The sequence below is a fragment of the Mauremys reevesii genome, linkage group 2 (genome assembly GCF_016161935.1).
Source record: "Mauremys reevesii isolate NIE-2019 linkage group 2, ASM1616193v1, whole genome shotgun sequence".
NCBI lineage: Eukaryota > Metazoa > Chordata > Testudines > Geoemydidae > Mauremys > Mauremys reevesii.
This window is the reverse complement of record NC_052624.1, coordinates 83,372,989-83,399,377: the sequence shown is the minus strand read 5'-3', so window position 1 is coordinate 83,399,377 and position 26,389 is coordinate 83,372,989. Positions and strand designations below refer to the sequence as shown.

At 41.4% G+C, this 26,389-nt stretch overlaps 1 protein-coding gene across 1 annotated transcript in view; it reads right to left on the bottom strand.

Annotated features, from left to right (window-relative positions):
• The window catches only part of TMC2 (transmembrane channel like 2), a 55,434-nt gene extending 31,808 nt beyond the window's left edge, over positions 1-23,626 (bottom strand). The window contains exons 1-9 of the mRNA XM_039525503.1: positions 23,581-23,626; positions 23,240-23,287; positions 18,512-18,848; positions 16,315-16,470; positions 13,938-14,028; positions 12,837-12,918; positions 12,593-12,699; positions 7,298-7,396; positions 322-464 (exon numbers count right to left, since the gene is read on the bottom strand). Coding sequence (XP_039381437.1) covers positions 322-464; positions 7,298-7,396; positions 12,593-12,699; positions 12,837-12,918; positions 13,938-14,028; positions 16,315-16,470; positions 18,512-18,848; positions 23,240-23,287; positions 23,581-23,626 — 1,109 coding nt within the window. The remainder of the gene's footprint in view (positions 1-321; positions 465-7,297; positions 7,397-12,592; positions 12,700-12,836; positions 12,919-13,937; positions 14,029-16,314; positions 16,471-18,511; positions 18,849-23,239; positions 23,288-23,580) is intronic.
• Between the last annotated feature and the right edge of the window lie 2,763 nt (positions 23,627-26,389).

The following is a 26,389-nucleotide window of genomic DNA, read 5'->3' as shown; positions in this document are numbered from 1 at the left end:
GGTATGCACCTGCTTTGCTCATTAGAGTTTGGATCTAATGTGTACTCATTGTGAAGACCACACAGCTCCTATTGGTGTCAGTGTGTGGTTTTGGGGGTGCAAGGAATGCAAGAGCAGGCTCTTTGGTGAAGTAGGCCCTAAAAGTCTTCTGAAATTGTCACACGGATTCTAATCACCGGGGAACTGAACTGAAAGTGCCATGCCATGTCCCTAAATCTGCTATTTTAACAATAAGTGGAGGAGAAAGGTGAAATGCAATAGAGATTAGTTTGAATCTCAGAGGAAGAGGGGAAAACACTAAAGCCAAAAAACTATACTTACGATCTTATAACCACCATCAGGCTGTAGCCAAATACACTAACTCCAACCATGAAGTATGCCATCGGTAGCCTGTATTTCAACCAGCCAATTGTGCGTTGGTTGTTGTAGTAGCCATAAAAAAGAGCAGAATATTTGATATAACCCTAAAAAATAAAACAAAACAAAAAAATCCCACCAATAAGTTTGATTCCTTGTCTATGTGCATTTTTCTTACAAGAATGAAGGCCACTGGATTGTTTTAACCTTTCTTGTAAATTTTGTAAGTTAAAATAGTCAATTTAATGATGAAGTATTTTAGTTCTATATTTTTTGAGTTAATCTTGGCTTTTTAGCAACTAGCTTCTGAAACACCACTCCAATGATATCCTTATCAAATGCCTGATACACACTGTGACAAGGTTGGGACTCGCCACCGGAGTGCCTCCTATTGAAAGTCTCCGGGAATTAGCTCAGTCCAGTGGAGCACTCTCTCCTGGTGGTGTCTCACCCTTGGTTGGCATCTGAGCCCACGTCGCTCCCCAGCTTGCAGAATCCTCTTCCGGACCACTGCCCTCCAGCAGTTCCCCTCAGTCCATCCACACCCCCTTCCGGCGTGGGTGGGGGAAGGTGATCAGCAGTCTTCCAACACCCCAGCCACCATGTCCAATCACACCCCCAAAGTCTAATCCTTCCTGTCAGGGATCTGATGTAGTCTATGATGGCCGCTCCTCACGGTCGATGGCTGGGTGTACTGAAAGGGGGGACCCAGGCCTGCCTTCTACTCTGGGTCCCAGCCTAGGGACCCTCTGGCAGCAGCCTCACTGTCCTTCTTCTCTCCCCTCGTCTGTCCACTTCCCTGGGCTGCTTCCCCTATGGCCCCTTGCACCCACTAGGCCCTTCCCTTCAGGGCCTGCAGCCTGGCAGGCCGCAGGCTAGAGCTCCCTTCTGCTCCCCAAGCCTGTCCAGCATTGCGCTGTCCACAGTGCTAGTCTGCCCGCTCTGGAGACAGACCTTCCCTACTGAGGCTGCTCTGCATGGTACATGCTGCCCAGGCCCACAGGTACCCCAGGCTCTCCCCCCACAACTCACATTGGCTGCAGTGCCCAGCCAATGGGAGCTGCAGAGCCCATGCCACAGGGACACATTGGCGAGCTGGTGCTTGCAGCTCCAGCCCCGGGGTGGGGTGAGGGGGCAATGAGGCTAGGGGAACTGTGTCTGTCCGCGTCACAGAGACTTGCCAGGCTGGACAAAAAGAAGCAGCGAGCTGCATCCGGCCTGTGGGGGGCCCCCCCTTAGTCTGAGGCCCTGGGCTGCAGCCCCTAAGGCCCCTGCATTAATCCAGCTCTGCCAGGCTACAACATTCTGGAAAGCTCCCATCTATGCTTCTGATCAGGACTTCAGAACAACTAAAACAATATCCTAGGCTGTACACTAGACCCAGTTTAATCAGTTCGTTGTAAAATCCCCAGCTCAGTTGGATGCATTCAGTAAAAGTTGTTAGTTATGCATGTGTTTATTAATGGGAGATTTCTAGTAATCCAAGCCACAACATTGGCTGCACAGTCAGGGTCAGCTCCAGGGGTTTTGCCACCCCAAGCAGCCAAAAAAAAATAGGCCGCGATCATGATCTGCGGCAATTCAGTGGGAGGTCCTTCGCTCCAAGCGGGAGCGAGGGACCCTCCGCCAAATTGCCGCTGAATACCTGGATGTGCCGCCCCTCTCCAGAGTGGCCACCCCAAGCATCTGCTTGCTAAGCTGGTGCCTGGAGCCGGCCCTGTGCACAGTTATTTCTGCATGATTTCCAGCAGGTGGTGGGAACACTGCAAATCTGAGTATAATGCCATAGGTACAGCATGACCTTTCGCATGTCTCTGCCATTACTGAGGAGCTATTGAGAGCAGAGCAGCAACACAGCAGCTGGTATGGCAGCAACACAGTCCCTTGGAAATTGTAGCAGATTATATTGTGTCTGGTGGGGAGGAGTCAAGTAAAAAGCCTTGTAAAATATAGAGAGGACCATTCTGGAGTTCATTAGTGCAGAGTGAAACTCAAGACTGAAAATAACCTTCCTACAGTTTTAGCTTTCTGGTCCCTGGTCAAAAATTGTACAGAACATCACATCGCATGTTTTTTTTTTATTTTCCTTCTGTGATACATGTAGTAGTATGTCTAAATTAGATCTATTCTTTTCTGCTGATGTCATCCATTATGTAACCCACTTGCTGCCAAAGTATTCACTTATTTGTTACTGTGTTGAAAAATATTTTTCTGTTAGAAATCTACTTTACAGGGACTGGTGATGTTGGTGCTTTTTCTCTTCATTTTAAATGTACTCAAGGTTTTTTTCCCCATTGCACCACACATATGGTGCACACTGTAGTAATAAAGGGTGAGTCTCTGTGGATGTTAGTCACAGCAGCACAGTGTGGACGTGTGCCAAGCAAAAGGCAAAAATTTGGAAGCTAAATGTAGATCTGCTCTTTGTCCTAGCATGGTCACATATGGCCCCATCTCAGAACAAATTTCCTTAGTTGTTATGTGCGGAACCTACAGGCATTCAAATAAAAATACCAGCTGCAGGTCAGCAAAAAATTACCCTCTGTCTTGTGGTGGGTTTTTCCCCCTAACAAGACAGATTAAAGATTGCTGCTACCTTCCTTTTTTAATTTTTAAAGATGCACTGCTCATTCTACATAAACCTACTCAGATTACTGATAATTAGCACTGGGCTTCAGTAAATTTTAAATGCTGGCAAGTGGGCTTAGGGAGTGGGGAGAGTAAGTCTCTAAAACTCCAGTAAGATCCTCAATTAAAAATGAGTGGGACAATATCACAGCTGTATCAGGTTGCTCAAAACAGACATTTGAAGACCTGCTAACAAATTGGATTAATTTACCTGACCTACTTTCAGCATTAGTGGTTTTTAGAAAACTTGAATAATGATGATCTTTCTGGAAGTACCACCTTCAACAGTAGTTCTCAGCAGCATCGGCTAGTATCTCAAAAACACTTCCAGAAATACCATCTTCTATTGTTTGATCTCAGGAGAGGGAAAATAACACCGCGGGGCACAGACTATCCAATAAGTTCTTGGACTGCATTGCAGACAACTTTTTATTTCAGAAGGTTGAAAAAGCTACTGGCGGGAAGCTGCTCTAGACTTGATTTTAACAAATAGGGAGGAACTTGTTGAGAATTTGAAAGTGGAAGGCAGCTTGAGTGAAAGTGATCATGAAATCATAGAGTTCACAATTCTAAGGAAGGGTAGAAAGGAGTACAGCAAAATAGAGACAATGGATTTCAGGAAGGCGGATTTTGGTAAGCTCAGAGAGCTGATAGGTAAGGTCCCATGGGAATCAAGACTGAGGGGAAAAAGAACTGAGGAGAGTTGGCAGTTTTTCAAAGGGACACTATTAAGGGCCCAAAAGTAAGCTATTCCGCTGGGTAGGAAAGAGAAAATGTGGCAAAAAATAAAAAGGAGTCATATTAAAAAATTGGAAACTAGGACAAATTACAAAGGATGAATATAGGCAAACAACACAGGAATGCAGAGGCAAGATTAGAAAGGCAAAGGCACAAAATGAGCTCAAACTAGCTACAGGAATAAAGGGAAACAAGAAGACTTTTTATGAATACATTAGAAGCAAGAGGAAGACCAAGGACAGGGTAGGCCCACTGCTCAGTGAGGAGGGAGAAACAGTAACAGGAAACTTGGAAATGGCAGGGATGCTTAATGACGACTTTGTTTCGGTCTTCACGAGACGTCTGAAGGAATGCCTAACATAGTGAATGCTAATAGGAAGGGGGTAGGTTTAGAAGATAAAATAAAAAAAGAACAAGTTAAAAATTTCTTAGAAAAGTTAGATGCCTGCAAGTCACCAGGGCCTGATGAAATGCATCCTAGAATACTCAAGGAACTAATAGAGGAGGTATCTGAGCCTCTAGCTATTATATTTTGGAAAATCATGGGAGACAGGAGAGATTCCAGAAGACTGGAAAAGGGCAAATATAGTGCCCATCTACAAAAAGGGAAATAAAAACAACCCAGGAAACTACAGACCAGTTAGTTTAATTTCTGTGCCAGGGAAAATAATGGAACAAGTAATTACAGAAATCATCTGCAAACACTTGGAAGGTGGTAAGGTGATAGGGAATAGCCAGCATGGATTTGTAAAGAACAAATCATGTCAAACCAATCTGATAGCTTTCTTTGATAGGATAACGAGCCTTGTGGATAAGGGAGAAGCGGTGGATGTGGTATATCTCGACTTTAGTAAGGCATTTGATACGGTCTCGCATGATATTCTTATCAATAAACTAGGCATATACAACTTAGATGGGGCTACTATAAGGTGGGTGCTTAACTGGCTGGATAACCATACTCAGAGAGTAGTTATTAATGATTCCCAATCCTGCTGGAAAGGTATAACAAGTGGGGTTCTGCAGGGGTCTGTTTTGGGACCGGCTCTGTTAAATATCTTAATCAACGACTTAGATATTGGCTTATTAAGTTTGCAGATGATACCAAACTGGGAGGGATTGCAACTGCTTTGGAGGATAGGGTCATAAATCAAAATGATCTGGACAAATTGGAGAAATGGTCTGAGGTAAAAAGGATGAAGTTTAATAAAGACAAATGCAAAGTGATACACTTAGGAAGGAACAATCAGTTTCACACATACAGAATGGGAAGAGACTGTCTAGGAAGGAGTACGGCAGAAAGGGATCTAGGGGTTATAGTGGACCACAAGCTAAATATGAGTCAACAGTGTGATGTGGTTGCAAAAAAAGCAAACATGATTCTGGGATTCATTAACAGGTGTGTTGTGAGCAAGACACGAGAAGTCATTCTTCCGCTCTACTCTGCACTGGTTAGGCCTCTACTGGAGTATTGTGTTCAGTTCTGGGCACCGCATTTCAAGAAAGATGTGGAGAAATTGGAGCGGGGCCAGAGAAGAGCAACAAGAATGATTAAAGGTCTAGAGAACATGACCTATGAAGGAAGGCTGAAAGAATTGGGTTAATTTGGAAAAAAGAAGACTGAGAGGGGACATGATAGCAGTTTTCAGGTATCTAAAAGGGTGTCATAAGGAGGGGAGAGAGAAAACTTGTTCATCTTAACCTCTAAGGATAGAGCAAGAAGCAATGGGCTTAAACTGCAGCAAGGGAGGTTTAGGTTGGACATTAGGAAAAAGTTCCTAACTGTCAGGGTGGTTAAACATTGGAATAAACTGCCTAGGGAGGTTGTGGAATCTCCATCTCTGGAGCTATTTAAGAGTAGGTTAGATAAATGTCTATCAGGGATGGTCTAGACAGTATTTGGTCCTGCCATGAGGGCAGGGGACTGGACTCGATGACCTCTCGAGGTGCCTTCCAGTCCTAGAGTCTATGAATCATACAGAAAGAACCTATTCACCCTCCTGCTAGTTTTCTCTGAGGACTGATTTAGTAGCTTGAAGGTTTCCTAAAGGCACATAAGCATGTTGGCCTAAATTTTCAAGTGGAACTACTGATTTTTTTTTTTGAGCACCTCAATTTTTGGCTGCCCAACTTCAAACTCCTTTCAAGGGGCCTGATTTTCAGAGAATGGGGGCTCAACAATTTCTGAAAACTGAATTTCTGAAAAATTTCAAGGTGCCTCAAGTTGGGCACCAAAAAGCGGAGGCATTGTTTCACTAGACACACTTGGAAATTTAGGATAATGGCTATTTCATTTCCTAGTTTGCTCCACTTTGTCTATTCAGCAAACTCCTATAGTGCTTGCCACTTTACTTCTGATAAGTGGCAAAAGCACCTCACCAACCTTCTTCTGGCCCCTCATTTCATGGCTAACTTTCTCCATTTATTGCCATTTATGTGAAGATGCTTTCTGCTTAGACATACCTCAATTTTAGCGCCAGTGCACACATGAGTTTGACATTCTGGCCCCAGTGGGAAAACCTGAGCTGCTATAGGAAGTGGTGCTGGTAACTAAGTAGAACTCTTCCCTCTGAATCAATTCTCAACCTATGCACTAGTGATTCTTGTTAATACAGAAGTTATGAATTTTTTTCAGGATGAAAGTTACTATATATATGTAAGATGATGATGGTGATTATGTGATAATTGGTCTATATTGACTTGCAGCGCAGTGCAGCAGAGATGTAATTATTAAGCTTTCTTTATTTTTCCAAAATCTTTCCTTGCCAGTAAGTCTACTTCTGATGTAGGTTCACTTGTGTGAACCTACATCAGAAGTGCTAAAAGTCACTACTATCTGATGACTTATTCGGTGGCATATGTGAAATGAGTTGCTTTCACTCCACTTATTAGTGGATAGTTATCCTCGCTACAAAATTATTATTGCAAATCAAACTAATAGGCCTGCCTGTTGTAATTCTAATAGAAGAAACCAAGGATTGGATATATAGAACTTCAGTCTCCCAGGGCTACAGATATATATATTTTTAAGGTATGGAGAGAATAGGTGTCTGATTCTGATTTCACTTCTCCCAGTGAAGGACTGATGTAATTCCGTTGACTTCAGTGGATTTATTTGTTTTATCTTATTGTAAAATGAGAATTAAATCTACAACTTGAACAGTCACATGCTCTGTAATTGTGCATGTGAACCCATTTTTGAATTAAAAAAGCAGCAGCTTTTTCCTGCAGAACCAACAATTGCGCATATATGTGCGGTATGTGCATTCCAAACACATTTGTGTATGGAAATCTGCTAAATCCATATGCAAATAAATGTGCGCACACAATAGATTTTGGCCCAAAATGTTCTGGGGCTTGATCCAAAACCTATTGATGTCAATGGGAGTCATTTCATGTCCTTGTCTGGGGAAAAGTGTGTGTGTGTAAATCATAAAATAATGATTTAGTCAACATCTTGTACCAAATTAATCTCTGTAAACCTAGCAATTTCAGTGGAGTTACATCAGGGATAAATTTTGTTCCCATACATATTAACACATCTTATCTACTTTGGAAGTGAATGTACTATACATACCTCAAAATCCCAAAGGACAGAAAAATCCATAGCGGTAGCTTGTTCAGCTCTGGGTACAGTTTTTCTAGGTATACTTCCATATGGGATTCCCATCAAGATCTAGGTGAGGTTTATGAAGACATGTTTATAGTATAGCAGAGTGTATATCACCTTTCATTTCTCCATTAATTAAATATTTTCCTTGTAATAAGATACAACAGGAAAAAGAGAGGTTTTTAAAATGTGGAACAAATTCACAAACAGGATTATTTAGAAAAAGTTACAGAACTCCGATTGCAAGTAGTGACTCAACCTGAAATAGCACATGCACATTTAATGATCCCCATAAGCTTCCTAATGCTTCCCAGGACTATCAAAAGTGCAGAAAATTCTGGTGTTTCATTGTGTGTGTGTGTGTGTGTGTGTGTGTGTGTATATATATATGTATATGTGTATATATATATATATATATATATATATATATATATATATATATATATATATATATATATATATATATATACTGTAGATTATGGCTCTGATTCACCATATTGGTTTAACATTAGCTTAACTTTGAGCATGTGAATAGTGCCAGTGATGTCAAGTTAACTGAGCTGAAGTGCTTTGCTGACTTGGGATTTGACATGGTGAGAGAGTTTTTTCTGCTGCCATGTTACAATGACTTGCTGCAAATTGCTCTGAGAATTTGGGAGATTTTTAGAATGACTTCTACTACAATTTAAAAAAATAGTAGTAAAAAGAGAGACTCTCTTGAGTGGTAGGTTGAAGTTTTACCAGCCCTGATGTTGCTAGCTCTTGTGGGAAGGGTACAAACTTCCAGATCTGGAATCAACTGTGAATGACATGAGTGAAGAAGGTGAACACTTTCACAAGGATGCCTAGAGACAAAGAGTGAAGTCCTAGTCCTGCTGAGGTCAATGAGAGTTTTGCCGTTGATTTCACTGGGGCCAGGCTTTCATCTAAGAGCCTGATTGTGATCTCAAACTGGTGTAAATGAGAAGTAACTCCTAGAACTAGACCAGCGCAAAACTCATGTGAGATGAGAATTGGGCCCTATATTGTTTAACCACCACCCTTTTACTGCTACTACTTTTGATGTTCATATACCACATATCTCATAAAGTCCATAAAATGTGATTGTAGTTGTGATGGGTACATTGTTAAAAATGAAGAAAAAACCCAAACCAAACCACCACCGCCCCTAAATAAAAGAGGAAAGTCTTAAAAAGGGCTGAGAGATGGATTTGGAAACTATTGCAAGTAAGGTCTATTCTCCAGGAATAAACACAGGATGGAGGAATCTAAATTAACTTGCAACCAATTAATGTCTTCTCTGGACCAAATTCTGTTCTTGCTTACACTGGCATAAGTCCAGAGCAATTCCATTTATTTTAATGGAGTTACTTCAGTGTATGAGAGAGCAGAATTTGCCCTCTCCCTCTGTCTCCCCTTTTCCTCTTAGTAATCTAGTGGTGATGCTGTGGATAAAATGTTTTCTATGTAACCTGAACTAGACTCATTCAATAAGAGCCATTGGCTGCCATGCAGATGGCTCATGAATAATCAAATGCTCCTGGGTAGTCAAAACCTGGTGTGTGTGTGTGTGTGCGCGCGCGCAGGATTCCAGATGCTCCTTTGTTCAGAGATGCTGATGTTGTTGGCACATCTCTGTACATGAACACTGGTAACCAGGAGTTGGTTTAGGGCTACTGTGAAAATGGCTTAATGCTTTATGAACATACAGATTATGAAATGCAGCAACTAAGAATGGGATGGTTTAACTTCTTGCCTTTTTTTTTTTAATTGTTTTCATCTGTTACTAAACTGGTGATGTGAAGTGCAACCCGAGGATAAATGATGTTTCTTCTTGTTGCTCGGATATATTTGGTGTAATTCAGCTCTCTCTTCTGTGCTGTAAATCAGGAAAACTGCTTGATCTGGGTCTTTAGTGCTCTAGAACTGCCTTCTCTAGATCCTGATGGTGGAATGGAAGGAATGGCAATGTTTGGGGGCAGGGGGATGCTATAGAGCCTTTCCTCTAACTTTTCTCTCTTGGTGCCCCTTTAAAAGGGTTTGCTTAGAGTTCGCCCTGATCTAAAACAAAATTGTTCTATTATATAGTGGTGGACTGGCACACAAATCAATTGTTAGTGGAGGATGAAGTGGAGCATTGCTGGGGTTGGGCTTGGACTGGCAAAGATATCTATGTTTTCATGGTCATATTTTCAAAATATTCAGCATTGGCCTAACTCTATTCCCAGTGATGTCAGAGTTGAGACAAATGATGAGCGCTTCATAGAATTCTACCAATAGCATATATTGTACTTTTTAGAATTTTGTTTTTCTTCTCCATGTCAGAGCACCATCTGGAAACATTCAGAGTCTGGCTAAATACTGCCTGGGAAACGGAAGCTGCTAGAGAGAGGAGCATGTCTGCATAGCAATAGCTTCAATTTAAACTTCACTTATTTGGATAGAAGGCTCTTTTGCCCTGAACTTCGTGGGTTATATCTCTCTAATGCAACAAAGGGATTCATTTTATCAGTTGATGCAGTATTCGCCCCTCAAGAGAAGCCAAGATCAGCTGAGGGGCATTTGTTCATGCTTACAGATAGGCTTTATATTTATACAGTGCTTGAGTTATGAAATAATCTCAACGTCAAGCAGTTGTAAATGGCAGGGGTCAGGAGAGCAGCTGGCATCAGGAAGGTGACATGAGAACAGAATAATGCCATGGCATCTCCCAATAGCGTTGTGCAGGGTAGGACTTGCAGCAAGACCAGGATTTATCTAAATTGATTGGCAACACTTTAAGGGTTGTCTATGAAGGAGTCATAAAGAGTTAATATATTTATAAGTAGGTTATGGCCAGTGCACAGCAAAGTCTAAATGCCTCATAAATAGTTTAGAATACATTTGCAGCATGAAGCAGACAGAGCACGTCAATCACTTCTAATGCATTTGTTTTGCAAGGGTTGTATACTTAGTTTTAAAGCCATTTATAATTAAATGGTTATTGCCCAGCCCCTGTATACATTGTAACAGTTTAATGCACCACGAATAAAATACAGACCCTATAGACAAAACAGGCACAACTACTTCATCATACGAAATGTACAATTCATAAAGAAAGAAAATGCATTTGTATTGTTCACTTCTAATGGTTATGCCTTTCCGTGCTCAGAGGATACTTTCAATCTGAATGGCTTTTATTTTATATAAAGCGAACAACAAAATTAAAGAAGCGGGGAAAAAGTGCAATCTCTATCAGAAGACCACACATTGTCTTTCCTCTGTAATAAATGCATTGAACAAGAACATCTGGCAGTCTTGGTGGATAGCAGAGCCCTTAAAGACACAGCACACAGAAACTGAGCCATAGTATTATATAGCTAAATACACACATCTATTTTTAAAAGGGTCATAGCTAAATATTTCCACCATACTCTTCTTTGGCCAAGCCTCCTCCAATAACAATGGAAAAGAGTAACAAGAAAACCCTTTCTCATGAAGAAACAACTGGCTGATTTAAGATGTGGAAAACAGGGGTATTTTGGAAACCAACAATTATTGGTTGTTAGAGGATTTGGCAAATCTTATTTATTTTATGCATTCTCTTAATTTGGAAGAACCTAAGAAACTATGCAAAACTTACCACTTACTAGTCAAGCAGACATGTCAAATTAACACCAGTAATAACACTAGCACCAGTAAGAATTTTTAAACCACATCATTAAGTATTTTGTACCTACCTTTTATAACTCCTTAATGGGCAATCCATGTAATTAAATATTACCAGTATATTACCTTTACTGTGATTTCTCCAAGAATGTCAGGGTTAAGAAATGTGTTTGACAGTATCATATTGTCACTATGGTTTTCTTAATTACTTTTGGGAATGTACACCCTGGATTTCTTAGAGATATGATGGCCTATACTTGAAGCCAATAGAATTCCTGAATTCTGTTTTTCACTCTGCCCCAAATTTTCAGCAATATGAGCCTAAAGTTAGGCTTCCAAATCCATGTTTAGTTGCTTAAGGGTGGGATTTTTCAAAGGGTATTCACCTCACACTTGCCCTGAAAGGGTTAATGCAGACTGAGAAGGGGGCTAATTAACCCAACAGGTCATAGCTGAGGGGGGGGAATCCAGTGGCTAAGCAATCCCCTCATTGAATGAGGAAGCCCAGCTGAGGAGGAATGAGCTGGGCTGGGACTATAAAGACAGGAAATTGGTGGCAGAAAAGGGGTTGCTGGGAAAGCCTGCAGTCACTCCCTGGGAGAAGGGAGGTACATTTGGGCTGACAAACCTGGGGGGCGGGGGAGAGTCAGGAAGGTAGCAGAGGGGTCAGGGAAAGGCAGTAAGGTTGAAAGGGGGCCTTGACTGCTGGCTAGAGGGTCTCTGAGCCAGAACCCAGAGTAGAGGGTGGGCCCAGTTTCCCCTGCCAGCCACTGAGGGAGTGGCATGACAAAGCAGTGAATGGGAAGGCTGCCTAAGCCTGTTTGTGGGAAGAGACTTTCCAACCCCAGAAGGGGAAACATTTGGTGACCTGGCTGAAGGGTCAAGTTACAAAGAGGCAGCACCTTGTGGAGTGAGAGAGGGGGCTGCTGATCCAGAAAGAGAGACTGAGGCAACGTACAACCGTGGGAAGAGATGATGAACTCATGAGCTGTTCCCCAGAATAACCAGGAGGAGGTGCCATCCTGGCGGTGAGTGGAGCACCCCATCAGAGCACTTCAAGTGATTACGGGGCATTGACTTCGGTGGGAATTGTGCTCTTAAGTCTCTTAAGATGCTTTTGAAAATCTCTCCCATTGGTGATAAATAAGGATTTAGGGACATAGTCACAACCCAACATTTTCAAAAATAGGAGCCTAACTTGCTACTATAAATCCAAATAGGCACATAAGATGTATCTCTTACCATATTTTAACTAAGGCTAAGTAAAACTGAAGTTTATTCTGCCATTCCAGGAAGACAGAGCATCATGAAGTGACATTATCTACAGATCTATCAGTAAGACAGCCCAAGGTCTCTGTGCCTGCATGAGCAGTATCTTGCTCCTAATGAATGTCAAAATGAGAATGATGCAGATGATAAGAAATTGATCAAGAGTTAAGATAAGCATGATGACATGACTGGATGTGACATTACCAGATGCAATAACACTGGAAGTAACAAAGTACAATTGGAAATAACAAGTAACAATATGCCATCAATCTAATTTTGACATTTACTGTGGAGAAGATACTATTTGCATGAACCTAAATGCATGATTGGGGCCTAAGATCTTACCTCTGGAATTATAACCAGTCCAAATATTAAACCAAAAAGGACCAGATTTACTCCATACATCCATCGCAGAAATATGAAATAAGAAGCGACTGAGGAACCGAAGTGACCTTAAACAAAAAGAGGCAGTGGTTAGTACTGTGGGTACGGTAGGATTCTCTGTGACCAAGAGATTATTTGAAGTAACACAAAACAGTACAACAACATATCTTAGTCATGTCTCAGTCTAAATGGAAGTTGCACTTACTCTCCACTTCTTTTATCTTCATTTCCCAAGGTATACACTGTGTCTTAAAATTGTCAAAGTCTCTCTTAAATTTCACCCATTTCTGAAATAAGAAAACAGTGTTGCAAATAGCGATATAATGTTAGACTGGTCATGGAGAGGCATCTGAGGTTGCTTTCTCTAAGGAGTTCCTAAAGTTAGTGCTTAGATGAGTTATTAAAAATTGGTGGCAAACTTTAAAGCCAGAGGTGAGCCTGAACCAAATTCTGGAGTTTTCTGTCTGGGTCTGGGTCTGACCTTTTTTTACTTCTGTAACGGTCCACATCAAAGCCCTGAATCCAAACACTTGCAAACTCAGGTGTTCAAATTCACGTCCTGAATCCTAACTTCCTTAGGTTTCTGCGGGATCAGAGGTAGTGTTGGGATTTAACCCATTGATAGAGAGAGAGAGAGGTTGAGGCTGCAGACCAAGATCTGTGTGTGAGGCTTTGGTTTGGGCCCACTCCTATTTAAAAGGAGGATTCATTTGACAAATAGCAAACCTGATTCTTTTCTCACTGGCTAAACTGTCACTGATGTCAATGGGAACAGGACATGATCAATTTAAAAAAAAAAATCTCATCAGTGGAATCTCCATGAAAGCAATAACTTAATTACTGACTCCAGTCTTGCAATGAGAAGTCACAATTCTCCATGGTCATCTTCCCATTCAATGGTTCAATTTGTAAACTGGCGCAATTCCACTGAAGCGAATGGTACTATGCCTGGATTTGGCTGTCTCCAACCCTTAGTGCAATCGATACTTTAACCTGTCAGAGACCACACTCAGAGACCCTCATTCTGCCCTGATTTTACATGCTCTGCAACCTCCTGTACTGTAGGGAGGCTGCATGCGGTTTAAGTTGGGGCAGAATTTGGCTCATATCATCGTAAACATGAATTTGGTTAGGAACCATGAAAAATGCAGCTATTCAGTGAATTAAAATACATACAGAGAGCGCTATCTCAGCTTCTGTAATGGTGGCTATTTTGCCCGATATAAGTTTATTGCTTGTAGCCAAAAATACACTGTATTAGTGACCAAGCATCTGCTCTTCTTTTTGTCATTACGGTAGCACTTACCTTTGCCATCATCATCTTGTATGCATAGAATTTTTTTCCTTTTCCCTTTCCCAACGCTCCTTCAAACTTCTCTACAAAAGCTTGTGCCTCCCTAATTCAAAAATACAAAGGTGATTAGTTTTACATTAAAATATTGAAAGAATCTTCCCCAAGATGGCACTGGGTGCAGAGAATGTTGTACAGTCACTTTTTAATTTCTTTGAATTGTGCTGTTATCAAAGGGAGGAAGACAGTGAGAGTCAGGTGACCTGGATTCTATTCCCAGCTCTGTCAAACATTTCTGGTGTGATACTTTTTTTTTCCAAAAAACCCCAAACTTAATATCTCTGTTTGAGTTTCCTCATACATAGACCTAAGGTCACTAGTTCCCTATCCAACAGCATTCATATTCTGGGTCTTCCTTCCCTATCAATGGGAGAAGTCTGGTTCTTCCTTCTATACTTTCTTAACAGTGCAGCTGTCAGGAAGGAAGGAAAGATGATCTTGTAGTTAATGCATATGCCTGGGAGGTAGGAGATCTAGGTTCTGTTCCTGGATTTCTTAATGTGTAGTCTTGGGCCAGTCACTTGTAGATATGTTTCAAAACTTGGATGCCTAAAGAGAGGCCCCCAAAATTGTATTTAGGTACCCATGTTTGAAAATGTTGACTTTATTTTCTTTGTGCTCTAATTTCCTCATCTGTAAAATGGGATTAATACTTACCGAGCTCACAGCAGCTGTGTTTATAAGTCCCAAATAACTAATTGTAAAGCATTCTGAGATCATTGGATAGACTAGTATTATTATGTACTCCAACCTATTCATTAAATATTCTTGCACAGCCAAGGTAATGGAGCAGTTTGATTAAGTAAATTAGAATGGGTATATGTGTTCTCCTTCACTCTCAGTTGTTCTTTGCTGTTCTTTTGGGGACAAAGAGCAGGGCCGGCTCTAACTTTTTTGCCGCCCCAAGCAAAAAAAAAAAAAAAAAAGGGTGCTCCCTCGCCGTAACACCCACCCCCATGAGTGCTGCGCCACCCAAGCCCCCCGCTGCCCCCGAGCGCCACACCTCACCGCCCAAGCCCCCTTCCCCCCCAAGTGCTGTGCCACCGACCCCCCCCGAGCACCGCGCCACCCAAGCCCCCGCACCCCCAACCGCCGTGCTGTCGAAACACCCCCCCGAGCATCGCCCATCCAAAACAAAAACAAACAAACAAAAAAAACCCTCTAGTGCCACCCGGCCGAACCAAAAACAAAAACTAACCGAGCGCTGCCCCGCCCCAAGGTGCCGCCTCAAGCACGTGCTTGGTCGGCTGGTGCCTGGAGCCAGCCCCGACAAAGAGGTGAGTGTGTAGTCAAACATGATTCCAGGCAACCTCTCGGATGCTAGGACACTATATAATAATGTAATACTTTGTGCCTTTTTGTAACACCTTTCATGCTGAGGGTCTCCAGGTTTTTACAATTAATAACAGACTGACCCTCCCAACCCACCTGGGGAGATCAAAAATGGTTAGTCAGTCTCCTTTTACAGATGAGGAAATTTAAGTACAGAGAGCTGAAGTCCCCTTCCCACCTCCCCCAAGAACCCAGGTCAGGAGAGGCAAAGGGAAGGTTCAGGCTGCTATAACTACTCTGTGGGAATCAAACTGTGTGCTGCTGATGTGAGAGGGGCCAGGTGTCTGAAGGTCAGATTGGCTCTTCAGAGTGAAAGAAAGAAGCAGACGAGGGGAGATGCCACAGCTACTGCCTGCTTTGGCAACATGGGTGGCTGGCGCTGTGAATAGCCTCTAGGCAAACACAAGACAGTGAACCCATTTCTCACCCTACAGTGGGTTCATGGCACTTTTTGCAAGGTTATTGTGAGGAGTGAAATCTGCATTGCTAACGCATACAGTGTGGGATGGTAGGCAATGTTATCTTGGCTGTAAACAATACTGTATTTTTTCCAAGTCACCTGCAAGCAGTAATGCTCCAGGAAGTGTAAAGTAAGATGGAGACAAGCTGCTCTGATTGCTATATAACAGTAGGCATGAATAAGCAAAGAAGGGCACAGAGTTAGCTTTAACAAGGACTCTGAAAGTCATTCTCTGCCTTTAAATAAAAGGGCAGAATGATCCCAGCCTGGGTATCAGTTGAACAGATTTTGCTTATCATCTGTTCTCTAGTTACAGAGACTGACAACAGAATCCTGCCTCTAAGCGCTTCTCATTTAAACCAAATCATGCTGGCTAAGTTCCATTGGTTGCTTTTCCAAGGCAGGCTTCTTGGGATGATGATAGCAGCAGCCAACTGTAATTCTAAAATGTTATGTGCATCAACAATTATTAAACACCCATTCTAGCTTCAGTGGTTCCTATGGTGAAAACTATAAATAGCTGGGAATGCACTGGGCTACCTGAGCAATGCTAATTTCTTCACCATACGCCAAGGTTTGTTCCTCATGGTAGATATTAGTTTTTTCTTTTCCTCTACCTGTTCCTTTAGCCTTGTCAGTTCTTCCTCTGACAGAGACTCTTCATCAGATGAGTCGGAAGCAGATGAGGAAGACGAGCTAGAACGAAAGTAGAGTAAAATCAGGAAAAAAAAAATCACACAAACAATGTAATAAAATGTAGTTGTATATAGCACCTCATAGACTTCAGGGGTTATAAAGAACTTTGCAGACCAGTGAGTTAGATATAGGCAGTGTTCAGTAACTGAACAAAAAATGGAGCAGTCATTACGTTCTCCACAATAATAGAGAGAACTTTGTATGCCATAACATGTTGGGGGGCCATGGGGAGGAATGTTGGTCAGGACTAGAACTGGTTGGGAATTGTTTGATGAAATGTACATTTTAAAAAAAAATTATTTTTCAGAAAATGCAGATTCAAAACTGTCAGGAAAGGATTGGTTTTGACAAATTGCCTGTTTCAAAAAAATATTATTTTTTAATATTTTGAAATTGCTGAAATGTCACTTTTTCCAAACAAGGACTTCCATTTTTTGGTTCAAAACAACTTTTCATTTTGAAATCTAAGTTAATTTATGGTAAATTATTAAATAAACATTTTAAAAAAGAAAGCTAGAAATTGAAATCAATCACTCTGAAACAATCAAAACAAAACATTTTGAATTATCTGATCCAAATTTGGTTTTGATTTTTGGTTCACTTGAAATTTTTTACTTTGTCCCATGCATGATGGGGAAATTTTTTAAAATCTGAAACTTTCATGGGGAAAAACTCTACCTAGGACACTGATTTATTTGTCTCTTTGAAAAATTCTCCAGGATCTTTATCTTCAGTCTTGATATTTACTAGTGAGTTCAGATGATATTTTCCCCACTCAGTGCTGTACTTCAATATCAACACTGCATGTGATGAACCCAAACCAAGGGAGGAAACTTGAACGTACACCTTTCTGGCTCAAATGTGACAGTGCTACCAACTAAATTGACACAGTGATGGGGTAGTCAAAATGATCCAGTTTCTTTAAGATGCTCAAGTCAAGGAGAAGATTTTGGGCAAATGCTTCAGGTTACAGAATACCAGATGAAAGACACTGCCTGCCACATTTCAATTATAAAAATAGTCACCTTCACCCAGGACACAAGTCCTCTCAGAACGGTGCCTAGGAGGAGATGTGTGTGTGCTTTATATAAACACCAGACCCTGATCAGTCCCAGACCAGCTCCTCAGCTGTGTATCAGCATAGCTCCAGTGACTTCAGTGGAGTTATGCTGATACACCAGCTGAGAATCTGGCACATGCATCTTGTCTTGGCCCTCACTTATAAAAGGCTCAATTCTGGAGCCTTGATGTTGAGTTGTCCTATTGACACTCTTTGCCTAAGAACTGCTCAAAGGAAGTGTTGCAAAAATAAGACCTTAAATGAATTGTTTTATTGTCACCTAACCTAAGTTTCACTGGCATCACATGAGCTGACACTAACAAACACTTAGTGGAAACAACAGGTGTCATTTCGGGGATTCAACCATAACTCCAATTCGGTCTTGCGGATCTTTTCTTGTTGTTGTTGTTGTAAAGTGACTTAACCAGCTTCAAAGTGACCTGTTTGACTGCCACTGGGGTTCTTACAGTTAACCAGATCCGATCACTGTGAGAAATATGATAGCCAGGCGACACAACAAATAAAAAGTCTGGGTGAAGAAGATAAAGATTAGAACAAAGGAGAATTAACAGGGGAATAGTCTGGAAAACCTAAGAGATCCATTCTAACCTTTTAGGATTATCATGTGTTCACCCAAAGGAAGGTGCCCTATTCTGGCTTACTTTCAGTTGTCTTCCTTAAAAGGACTCTTTCTAGCTCCAATACTTGCACATTAGGAATACATTACATACTTAATTCTATGATCATATTTGGGGTAGAAGGAGATTCTGAAAAGAATCTAGCTTGCATTTTAACCAGAAAACCAACTCTATTGTTTCTCAGGGTTAAATTTTTGTTACAAGTAACAATTTACTGTAATATGTTCTTTTAGTAACCTGCACCAATATGCCACAGGTTCATGAACCTGCTACCCAGGAAGCTAACATTCAACAAAAATGAGATTCTACTATGTAGGTTTCTGTCTGGGGTTTGTTAGAGTACCTCGCTGCTGGGTTTTTCTTCTGTTTCTTATCCTGCTCCTTCCCTTTCTTCTTTGTTTGCTTTTCTTTATTTTCTGCTTCCTTTTGGTCTTTGCTAGAAGCCTTTTTATTTCTCTTTTTCTTCCCACTTGCTGCTTCCCCTGCTTCACTTTCCCCATCACTGTCATTCATTTTGTGACTTTTCTTCTTAGTAGTTCTTTTTTGCCTTGGGGCTTCAACTTTCTCTTCAAGCTCAGCTTCTTCCCCATTCTTATTTTGCTTTTTCCTTTCATGTCCACTTGACTTGATAGCTTCCTTGGAGTGCTGCTTTCTGGTTGCCTTTCCTCCCTCTTCAGCCTCTGCAATTGATAAAAACAAGTATTTCTGGAAACATTCTATGTTGGTGCAATAAAGATTTGCCCTTTATCCAAAAAGTACAGACAGAATGCCTAATCCAAACCCTGCTGGGGTCTGAACAAGCTAACGTTGACCTCCACAGACTTTGGATAAGAAGCAGGCTGAGAATTGCATTTAGCATTGGTCATGTGCACACAGTGTTCACGGATCGTGAAACTCATGTTTGTGCATCAATGGATCCTAGGAGCTGAAAGCTAGAAATCATTTCCAGACCCTGTTCTTACAGAATTAGTGGGAGAGCAGTGGGGGCAAAAAACCTAACTGACTTCAAGACAGAGCTTAATACATCTATGGAAGGGATAGTATGATGAGGCTGCCTACGATGGCATGTAGTGGATCTGTGACTGCTAGCAGCAAATATCTCCAGCCACTGGAGATGGGGCACTAGCTAGGGAGGGCTCTGAGTTACTACAGATAATTCTTTCCCAGGTGTCTGGCTGGTGGGTCTTCCCCACATACTCAGGGTCTAACTGATTGGCATATTTGGGGATCAGGAAGGAATTTTCCCCTGGGTCAGATTGGCAGAGACCTTGGTTCCCCCCCACCACCTTCCTCTACAGCAAGGGGCACAGGTCCCTTGCAGGTTTAAACTAATGTAAATGGTAGATTCTCTGTAACTTGAAGTCTTGAAATCATGATTTGAGGACTTCAGTAACTTAGCCAGAGGTTGGAGACTATTACAGGAGTGGGTGGGAGAGGTTCTGTGGCCTGCAGCATACAGGAAGTCAGACTACATGATCATGATGGTCTCTTATGACCTTAGTCAGAGTATCATAGAATCATAGAATATCAGGGTTGGAAGGGACCTCAGGAGGTCATCTAGTCCAACCCCCTGCTCAAAGCAGGACCAATCCCCAACTAAATCATCCCAGGTCCCAGACAGGGCTTTGTCAAGTATGACCTTAAAAACCTCTAAGGAAGGAGATTCCACCACCTCCCTAGGTAGCCCATTCCAGTGCTTCACCACCCTACTAGTGAAAAAGTTTTTCCTAATATCCAACCTAAACCTCCCCCACTGCAACTTGAGACCATTACTCCTCGTTCTGTCATCTGGTACCACTGAGAACAGTCTAGATCCATCCTCTTTGGAATCCCCTTTCAGGTAGTTGAAAGCAGCTATCAAATCCCCCCTCATTCTTCTCTTCTGCAAACTAAACAATCCCAGTTCCCTCAGTCTCTCCTCATAAGTCATGTGCTCCAGCCCCCTAATCATTTTTGTTGCCTTCTGCTGGACTCTCTCCAATTTTTCCACATCCTTCTTGTAGTGCGGGGCCCAAAACTGGACAACGTACTCCAGATGAGGCCTCACCAATGTCGAATAGAGAGGAATGATCACATCCCTCGATCTGCTGGCAGTGCCCCTACTTATACAGCCCAAAATGCTGTTCGCCTTCTTGGCAACAAGGGTACACTGACTCATATCCAGCTTCTCATCCACTGTAACCCCTAGGTCCTTTGGCTGGGCAGCAGTTCTGCAGAATTCGGTCCCTAGTCTGTAGCAGTGCATGGGATTCTTCCGTCCTAAGTGCAGGACTCTGCACTTGTCCTTGTTGAACCTCATGAGACTTCTTTTGGCCCAATCCTCTAATTTGTCTAGGTCCCTCTGTATCCTATCCCTACCCTCCAGCGTATCAACCACTCCTCCCAGTTTAGTGTCATCTGCAAACTTGCTGAGGGTGCAGTCCACACCATCCTCTAGATTATTAATGAAGATATTGAACAAAACCGCCCTCAGGACCAACCCTTGGGGCACTCCTCTTGATATCAGCTGCCAACTAGAGATGGAGCCATTGATCGCTCCCCATTGAGCCTGACAATCTAGCCAGCTTTCTATCCACTTTATAGACATTTAAATATATGCCAGAATTGTGAAAGCAAATTGTTTAATTTATTCTACTTTTCTTTTTAAAAAATTGCATTGTTAGCCAACACCTATGTTATAGATGCCCCCCCCCCCACATTAATAGGTATTATGTGCATGGTACTAATATTGTATATGTTATGTTAAATATGAATGCTGGGCCATTATGCTAACTGACTTGTATCATGTTCTTCCAATAATTCTGTTCATTCATGCCAAGTATCCCACAACACTTTGCAAAGCTGAACTTAGATTTCATATTTGCCAAAGCTATCAAACTCAAGATACATTCATTCTATGTCCTGGTGCAGTTAAGGAGTGCCTTCATCACCCTAACCCTTGGAATATGGGTTCCAAACAGAAAACGAGACGTGTACATTATGGTACAAAAAAACAAGGTAAAAGCTGATTGGTGAATTTTGGTCTTGTGTGAATTATAAAGCGCTTTTTAGTTTGTAAACAACTTCACAATATATGTGACTGGTCTTGAAGGCATATTTCTATGTAAGGTGGAATGCATGCTGTGAGAATTGCTTCTCGGAAGCAATGGTAACATTAACTCTTTCTTTTCTGTATTGTACTGCTCTGTTTCTAGACAATAAGTTGGCTAGGCTTGGTGATTTGATCTCTAGAACATTTTTAATATCGAATTTCAAGTGTGGTGAGCCAATTGGCTATCCTTTAGACAACAGCATGTTAATTTAGTGCGCATGAAAGTGGCTTGATTCTTAGCCCGGGAGACTGAAGTCCCATGTCCGTGCAGAACAAATGCAGTATAGGCAGTAGAAGCTTCTCCATGCTGTGCCTTAAATAAGCTGTAATCATTACCTGGAGGGGAATGATCTAGGGAGGAAAAGGTAGACCAGTCTCTATGCACATTCATTTTCTTGTTCATGTTGTCAATAGAGACACTAATTTGTGGCAGTTGTGATGTGGATATTAGAGCTGATCGATAAATTATTTTGCAAAAAAGAAAAAAATATAATTTCAAAGTTTTTTTTCCCCCATTTCACAGCGTTTGAAAGGGAACGTTTGTTTCTTTTTTAATATTGTGACATATCTTCCCCAAAATGTTGTTAATTTTCTTCCTCCGGCCCCTTTTTATCTCCCAGTGGCAAAAAGAGGATTAAAACAAACACTCTCTAAGGCTTCATTCATTTTCATTTTTGCTTTCTGCCACTAATTTTCAAAATGTCTCCAACTTTGGAAACGTTACACAGTGGCAAAAGGAAAAATGAAAAGTCTGTAACTCTGCCTCTCTAGAATGTTTCCAAAGGTGGAAACATTCTGAAAAGTTAAGAGTGGCAGAAGGGAAAATGGGGGAGGGGAGGGGAAGGACGGAGAAGAAGAAAAGACGAAGTGGTAAAACAAAACCCTACAGATCACCTGTTTTGCTGCTTTCAGTGGTGCGCACACAAAAATTAAAATTTAAAAAAAATAGTGGGAAGAAAGGGTAAAAAAACAGAGTTCAAAATATTGACATTTTTGGTTTAGATGGGAAAAACTGGGAAATTGTGAAACTACCAAAAACACTTTTAAAAAGGCTTCTTGCTTCTAATGGGAAAAAAAATCAACCAGCTCTAGTGGGTTCCTTGGTCCACTGGAAACTGGACTGAGACCATCAATTGATTTCACAGAGGCCATCAGATGATTATTTTTAGTTACTATTTACCTAAGCTGGATTTGAACTGTGGTTTAGAGGGTTTGTCTATCACCATAAACCATCCACTAACCCAGCAATCCTAGCCCTTAGCAATGTCTCTTTATTTACTGTATTTGTGAGGGTATTGTTTTAAATTTTAAATCTGGTCTATGGCTTTTCCTGATTTTTGCCATGAGTTGCTAGTCTGTCCTAAATCTATCTTGGCTTTACCTTTTCTCCTCGCATAGTCATATATAACAAAGTCTCACCCTTACTGTAATGACAAGAATTACATAAAAAGCAGTGAAAGGTGACAGTTTCTAGATGTTTGCATTATCCTGTAAATTCACTCACCTCACACCACCCATGGAACACAGTGCTGCCTGCTTTACAGTGGCAGACCAAGGAAAGCTTCACTCTGGGTCCCACCCCTTCTCAGGGACACGGCGAGAAGGGGACAGCCAGGTTTAGGAGCATTCTCCTGCCCAACATCCTCATCCTCCTCATCATCATCAAAGTCAACTACCCAGGTAGGAAATCTAACTATTGCATAGCAGAGAGGAAAAATGGGCGAGATTATCTTTTTATTGGACCAATTTCTGTTGGTGAGAGAGAAACTTTCACTCCACTAAAAGATATTACATCACCCATCTTGTCTCTTTAATATCCTGGGACCAACAGGGCTACAACAACACTGAATATAACCATGCATACCTCATTAGACTATTACCACTGTGTAGCAAGTCAAACCACAAAATAAACCTTTGGAGAAAAAAGATCTCTCATCATGTATTTCCAAATAAGACAGCAGCTATTATTCTCCACTCTACCTTCGCTCTCGGAGTCACTTTCCACTTGTCCGTCAATCTCCATTCCAACTGCAAGACAAAGCATGTTGAATAATTGAATTTGTTGTTGGGATTTTAACATACAATGTTTTACGCCCGTAGTTCTTAAGTACTGGCTGAGGACCGCACAGTGCCCTCTTTAATTATATGCTACTGTATTTTATGCTATGAAGTCCTTAATATTTCTTAGCTTTTTGCAAGTGAATTAATAAAAGTTCCCAACACAAAATAATGTCAAATGTATTGACAGACACATTTTTACAAATATTTGGTAAAACTGGTACAATATTTCAGAACTGAAATGGTTGGTTGTTCATACTAACCATCTTCCATGATGACCTGTAATGCACATTTCTTTTTCCTCCCCATGATTTTTTTTGCCACAAACACTGTAGCCCTAGTGCTGTGAACACACCAATTATCTGTAAGTTATTTTCCCTCTTTCAGTGCCCAATTATTTGTCTCCATGCTGCTGCGCAGTAAAGTGAGCAGTCCATGAAGCTGTATCTAGTTCACTTTGACATCATTTGCATGCTAGACAGCAACTTCAGGGTCTGAACTTGGGGGAAGGGGAGACACACACACTCTGCAACAATCCAATCCAAACACTTTCTGCTCCGATCCTTTTTCGGTGTGGAAAGCACCTGTCAGCATTACATTACATCACATTATTTAAACATGAAGGAAAGCCCTTTGATGGATACTCTGCAGTATCCTATGAAATGCAGACACAAGTCATGTCCATTTTTGACCTAAGCATGTACACTAAAGCTTTGGGAGTACCTAGTTCCAAACTGCAATATCTTTCTTACCTGCATCGATTTATGTAGCCCTATTTATAAGGGCAAAACATCAAATGGCCATCTTAACCCTGTCAATGCTTTGCCTCTCAGGTACACATCTTTGGGTCCCCTATTGTCTGCCGTGTACATTCCTACAGAGCACATATAGTCTAATAACTGATGCACAGGACTGGGCGTTAGAGCAGTGGGGCTCCACTCATGCCTCTCAGAGCTATTGTTCCAGGCTCTCTGCAAGTTCTGCTTTGTTACCTCAAAAATGTGAACCTAGTGTCTTCTTCCCAACCACAACAACTAGAGACTTAACTTTTTTAAATGAAAGTTGAGATTCTGGAGAACAAGATGGTGCCTGTATCGGTGTCTACCAGCTATTTTCAAGCACTGGTCCCACATGTACTCCTTTGGGTGCATCACTAGTTCTGCCTAATGGTGGTGGTCTTGTCCATTGAGGTATAGCTGTTGACAGCAGGGTCATATGACCACTTCGCTGTTGGGTTAAGCATCAAGACCTAATCACATAGCCATTAGCTGGTAATTCATTCATCATCTAAAATGTAGCTGCAGGCTCAAGCCCTGTTTTGGCACAGTCACAGCTAATTATATAATTTTCAAAAGTGCCTTGGAATACATGGCATGGAAGGTTCACTAGAAATGCAGTTTGATTTGGTGTCTTCAGGGCTTGTCTGTATAACCTTTTCCTGATAAAAAGGCTGTTCAAAAGGGCTGTCTTTCACAGAAACAGCAATTCAAGGGCTCACTCTCTTGCCCTTAGATGGCCCCTGCTGCTTTTCTCTCTCCTCTCTCTGTGCACTTACCATCTCCAGTCATTAAGCCAAAAATGTGCAAATGTATTAAACTACGAAGTTGGGTAATTCCACAGCCTCATGCTGTGAGGCGGAAAGAGGCTTAGCCTAGGTGTATGTCATCTGATGATTTTATAAACTGAAATAATACCAGAATCCAATTCACATCAATAGTAATCACACATTAGAAATGGCAGTCTTGTCCTCCTCAAAGCTAGTGATCATCATATATTGCAGTATCTGCCTCATTAAACTTGTTAGCGTGTGTGTAGGAAGGCATATGCAATGGCACACAGCTATTAATAAATCCCTTTGATAAAAAAAAATTATCTGAGTGATTACCCCTCAGTCTTGCAGCCCTCTCAGATTAACCGCGTTCCCCTCCATGATTTTGTCTGTCACAATGGCCCTTTCACCTGATCTTCTACTTTGTTTGCTTTAGCAGCGTTAGATCAGATTTGCATGAACACAATAATCATGTCCTGATCAGCATTATCCTCCTCGAAAATTAGAGCAAGCTTTAGAGCAAGGCTGAAATGCAGGGGCCAGAGCATGATAAAAATGGAAGAGTTCTGTCCCTTTTGGGGTGTGAGCACAATTTTTAATCCTCTGGGAGCATTGCTGGTTTTGTTCTCTATGAGGCTGTTGATTAACACACACAAGCTCTCAGTCCAACTGCACCTGCTGGGTTAGTGATCACACTGTGTGTAATATGACATTAGCCATGGGAGATTAGTGCTATACTACAGATTGGTTGAGGGGTGTGTGTGTGTGTGTAAATTCTCAGGCAGAGGTGCAGTTACAATCTGATGCATCTCCAGGGTTACCTAGAGAAAATCCATAACTGCTTCACATACAAAAATCACTTGACAGACTACTTGATATCCAGGGGTTCCCTCTTGCTAGTACTTAGGTATTACAGCTCTCTTTCCTGATAGAGTGACGGGGAAGTGGTATGAGCATCTCCATAGTATGCACATGGACGCAAAGACATCACAAGGTTAGCAGTCAAAGACCTTGAGACAGGAAGGATTAATTTATCTTTGCAGTATGAAGTGGCATGAATCACGGAAAGAAAGGTCTGGCACACTGCATATCAGGACTCACTTTACAACGGTGTGCATGCATTACAGAATCCTAGAGTAGAGAACGGACCACAAAATATTCTATGTATATTTGACATGGATTTATATACATGTATGATGTGGCTTATTTACTAGACAAATGTAAAATAATGAGGATTTGAATCCTCTATTTTTCTTAGTGTATGGGGTTGGTTTCTCTAGGAGGATAAAATATCTTGCATACTTTATTTCTTCCTTAGAATTATGGGCTGGGAAATTAAAGGATTGTTCTTTTACCTCTAAGTTTGCTCTACACAGGATATAAATTAGTAATGTGCCATCATGAACCTAAACAATTATTTATGTAAATGTCAGACTTGTGAATGGAGCATGAACATTTCATAGAACTCTAATTTTTCTGCTTGATATTACTTAGGTGTCTCTCTCCTTTTTGATGACTAAGTG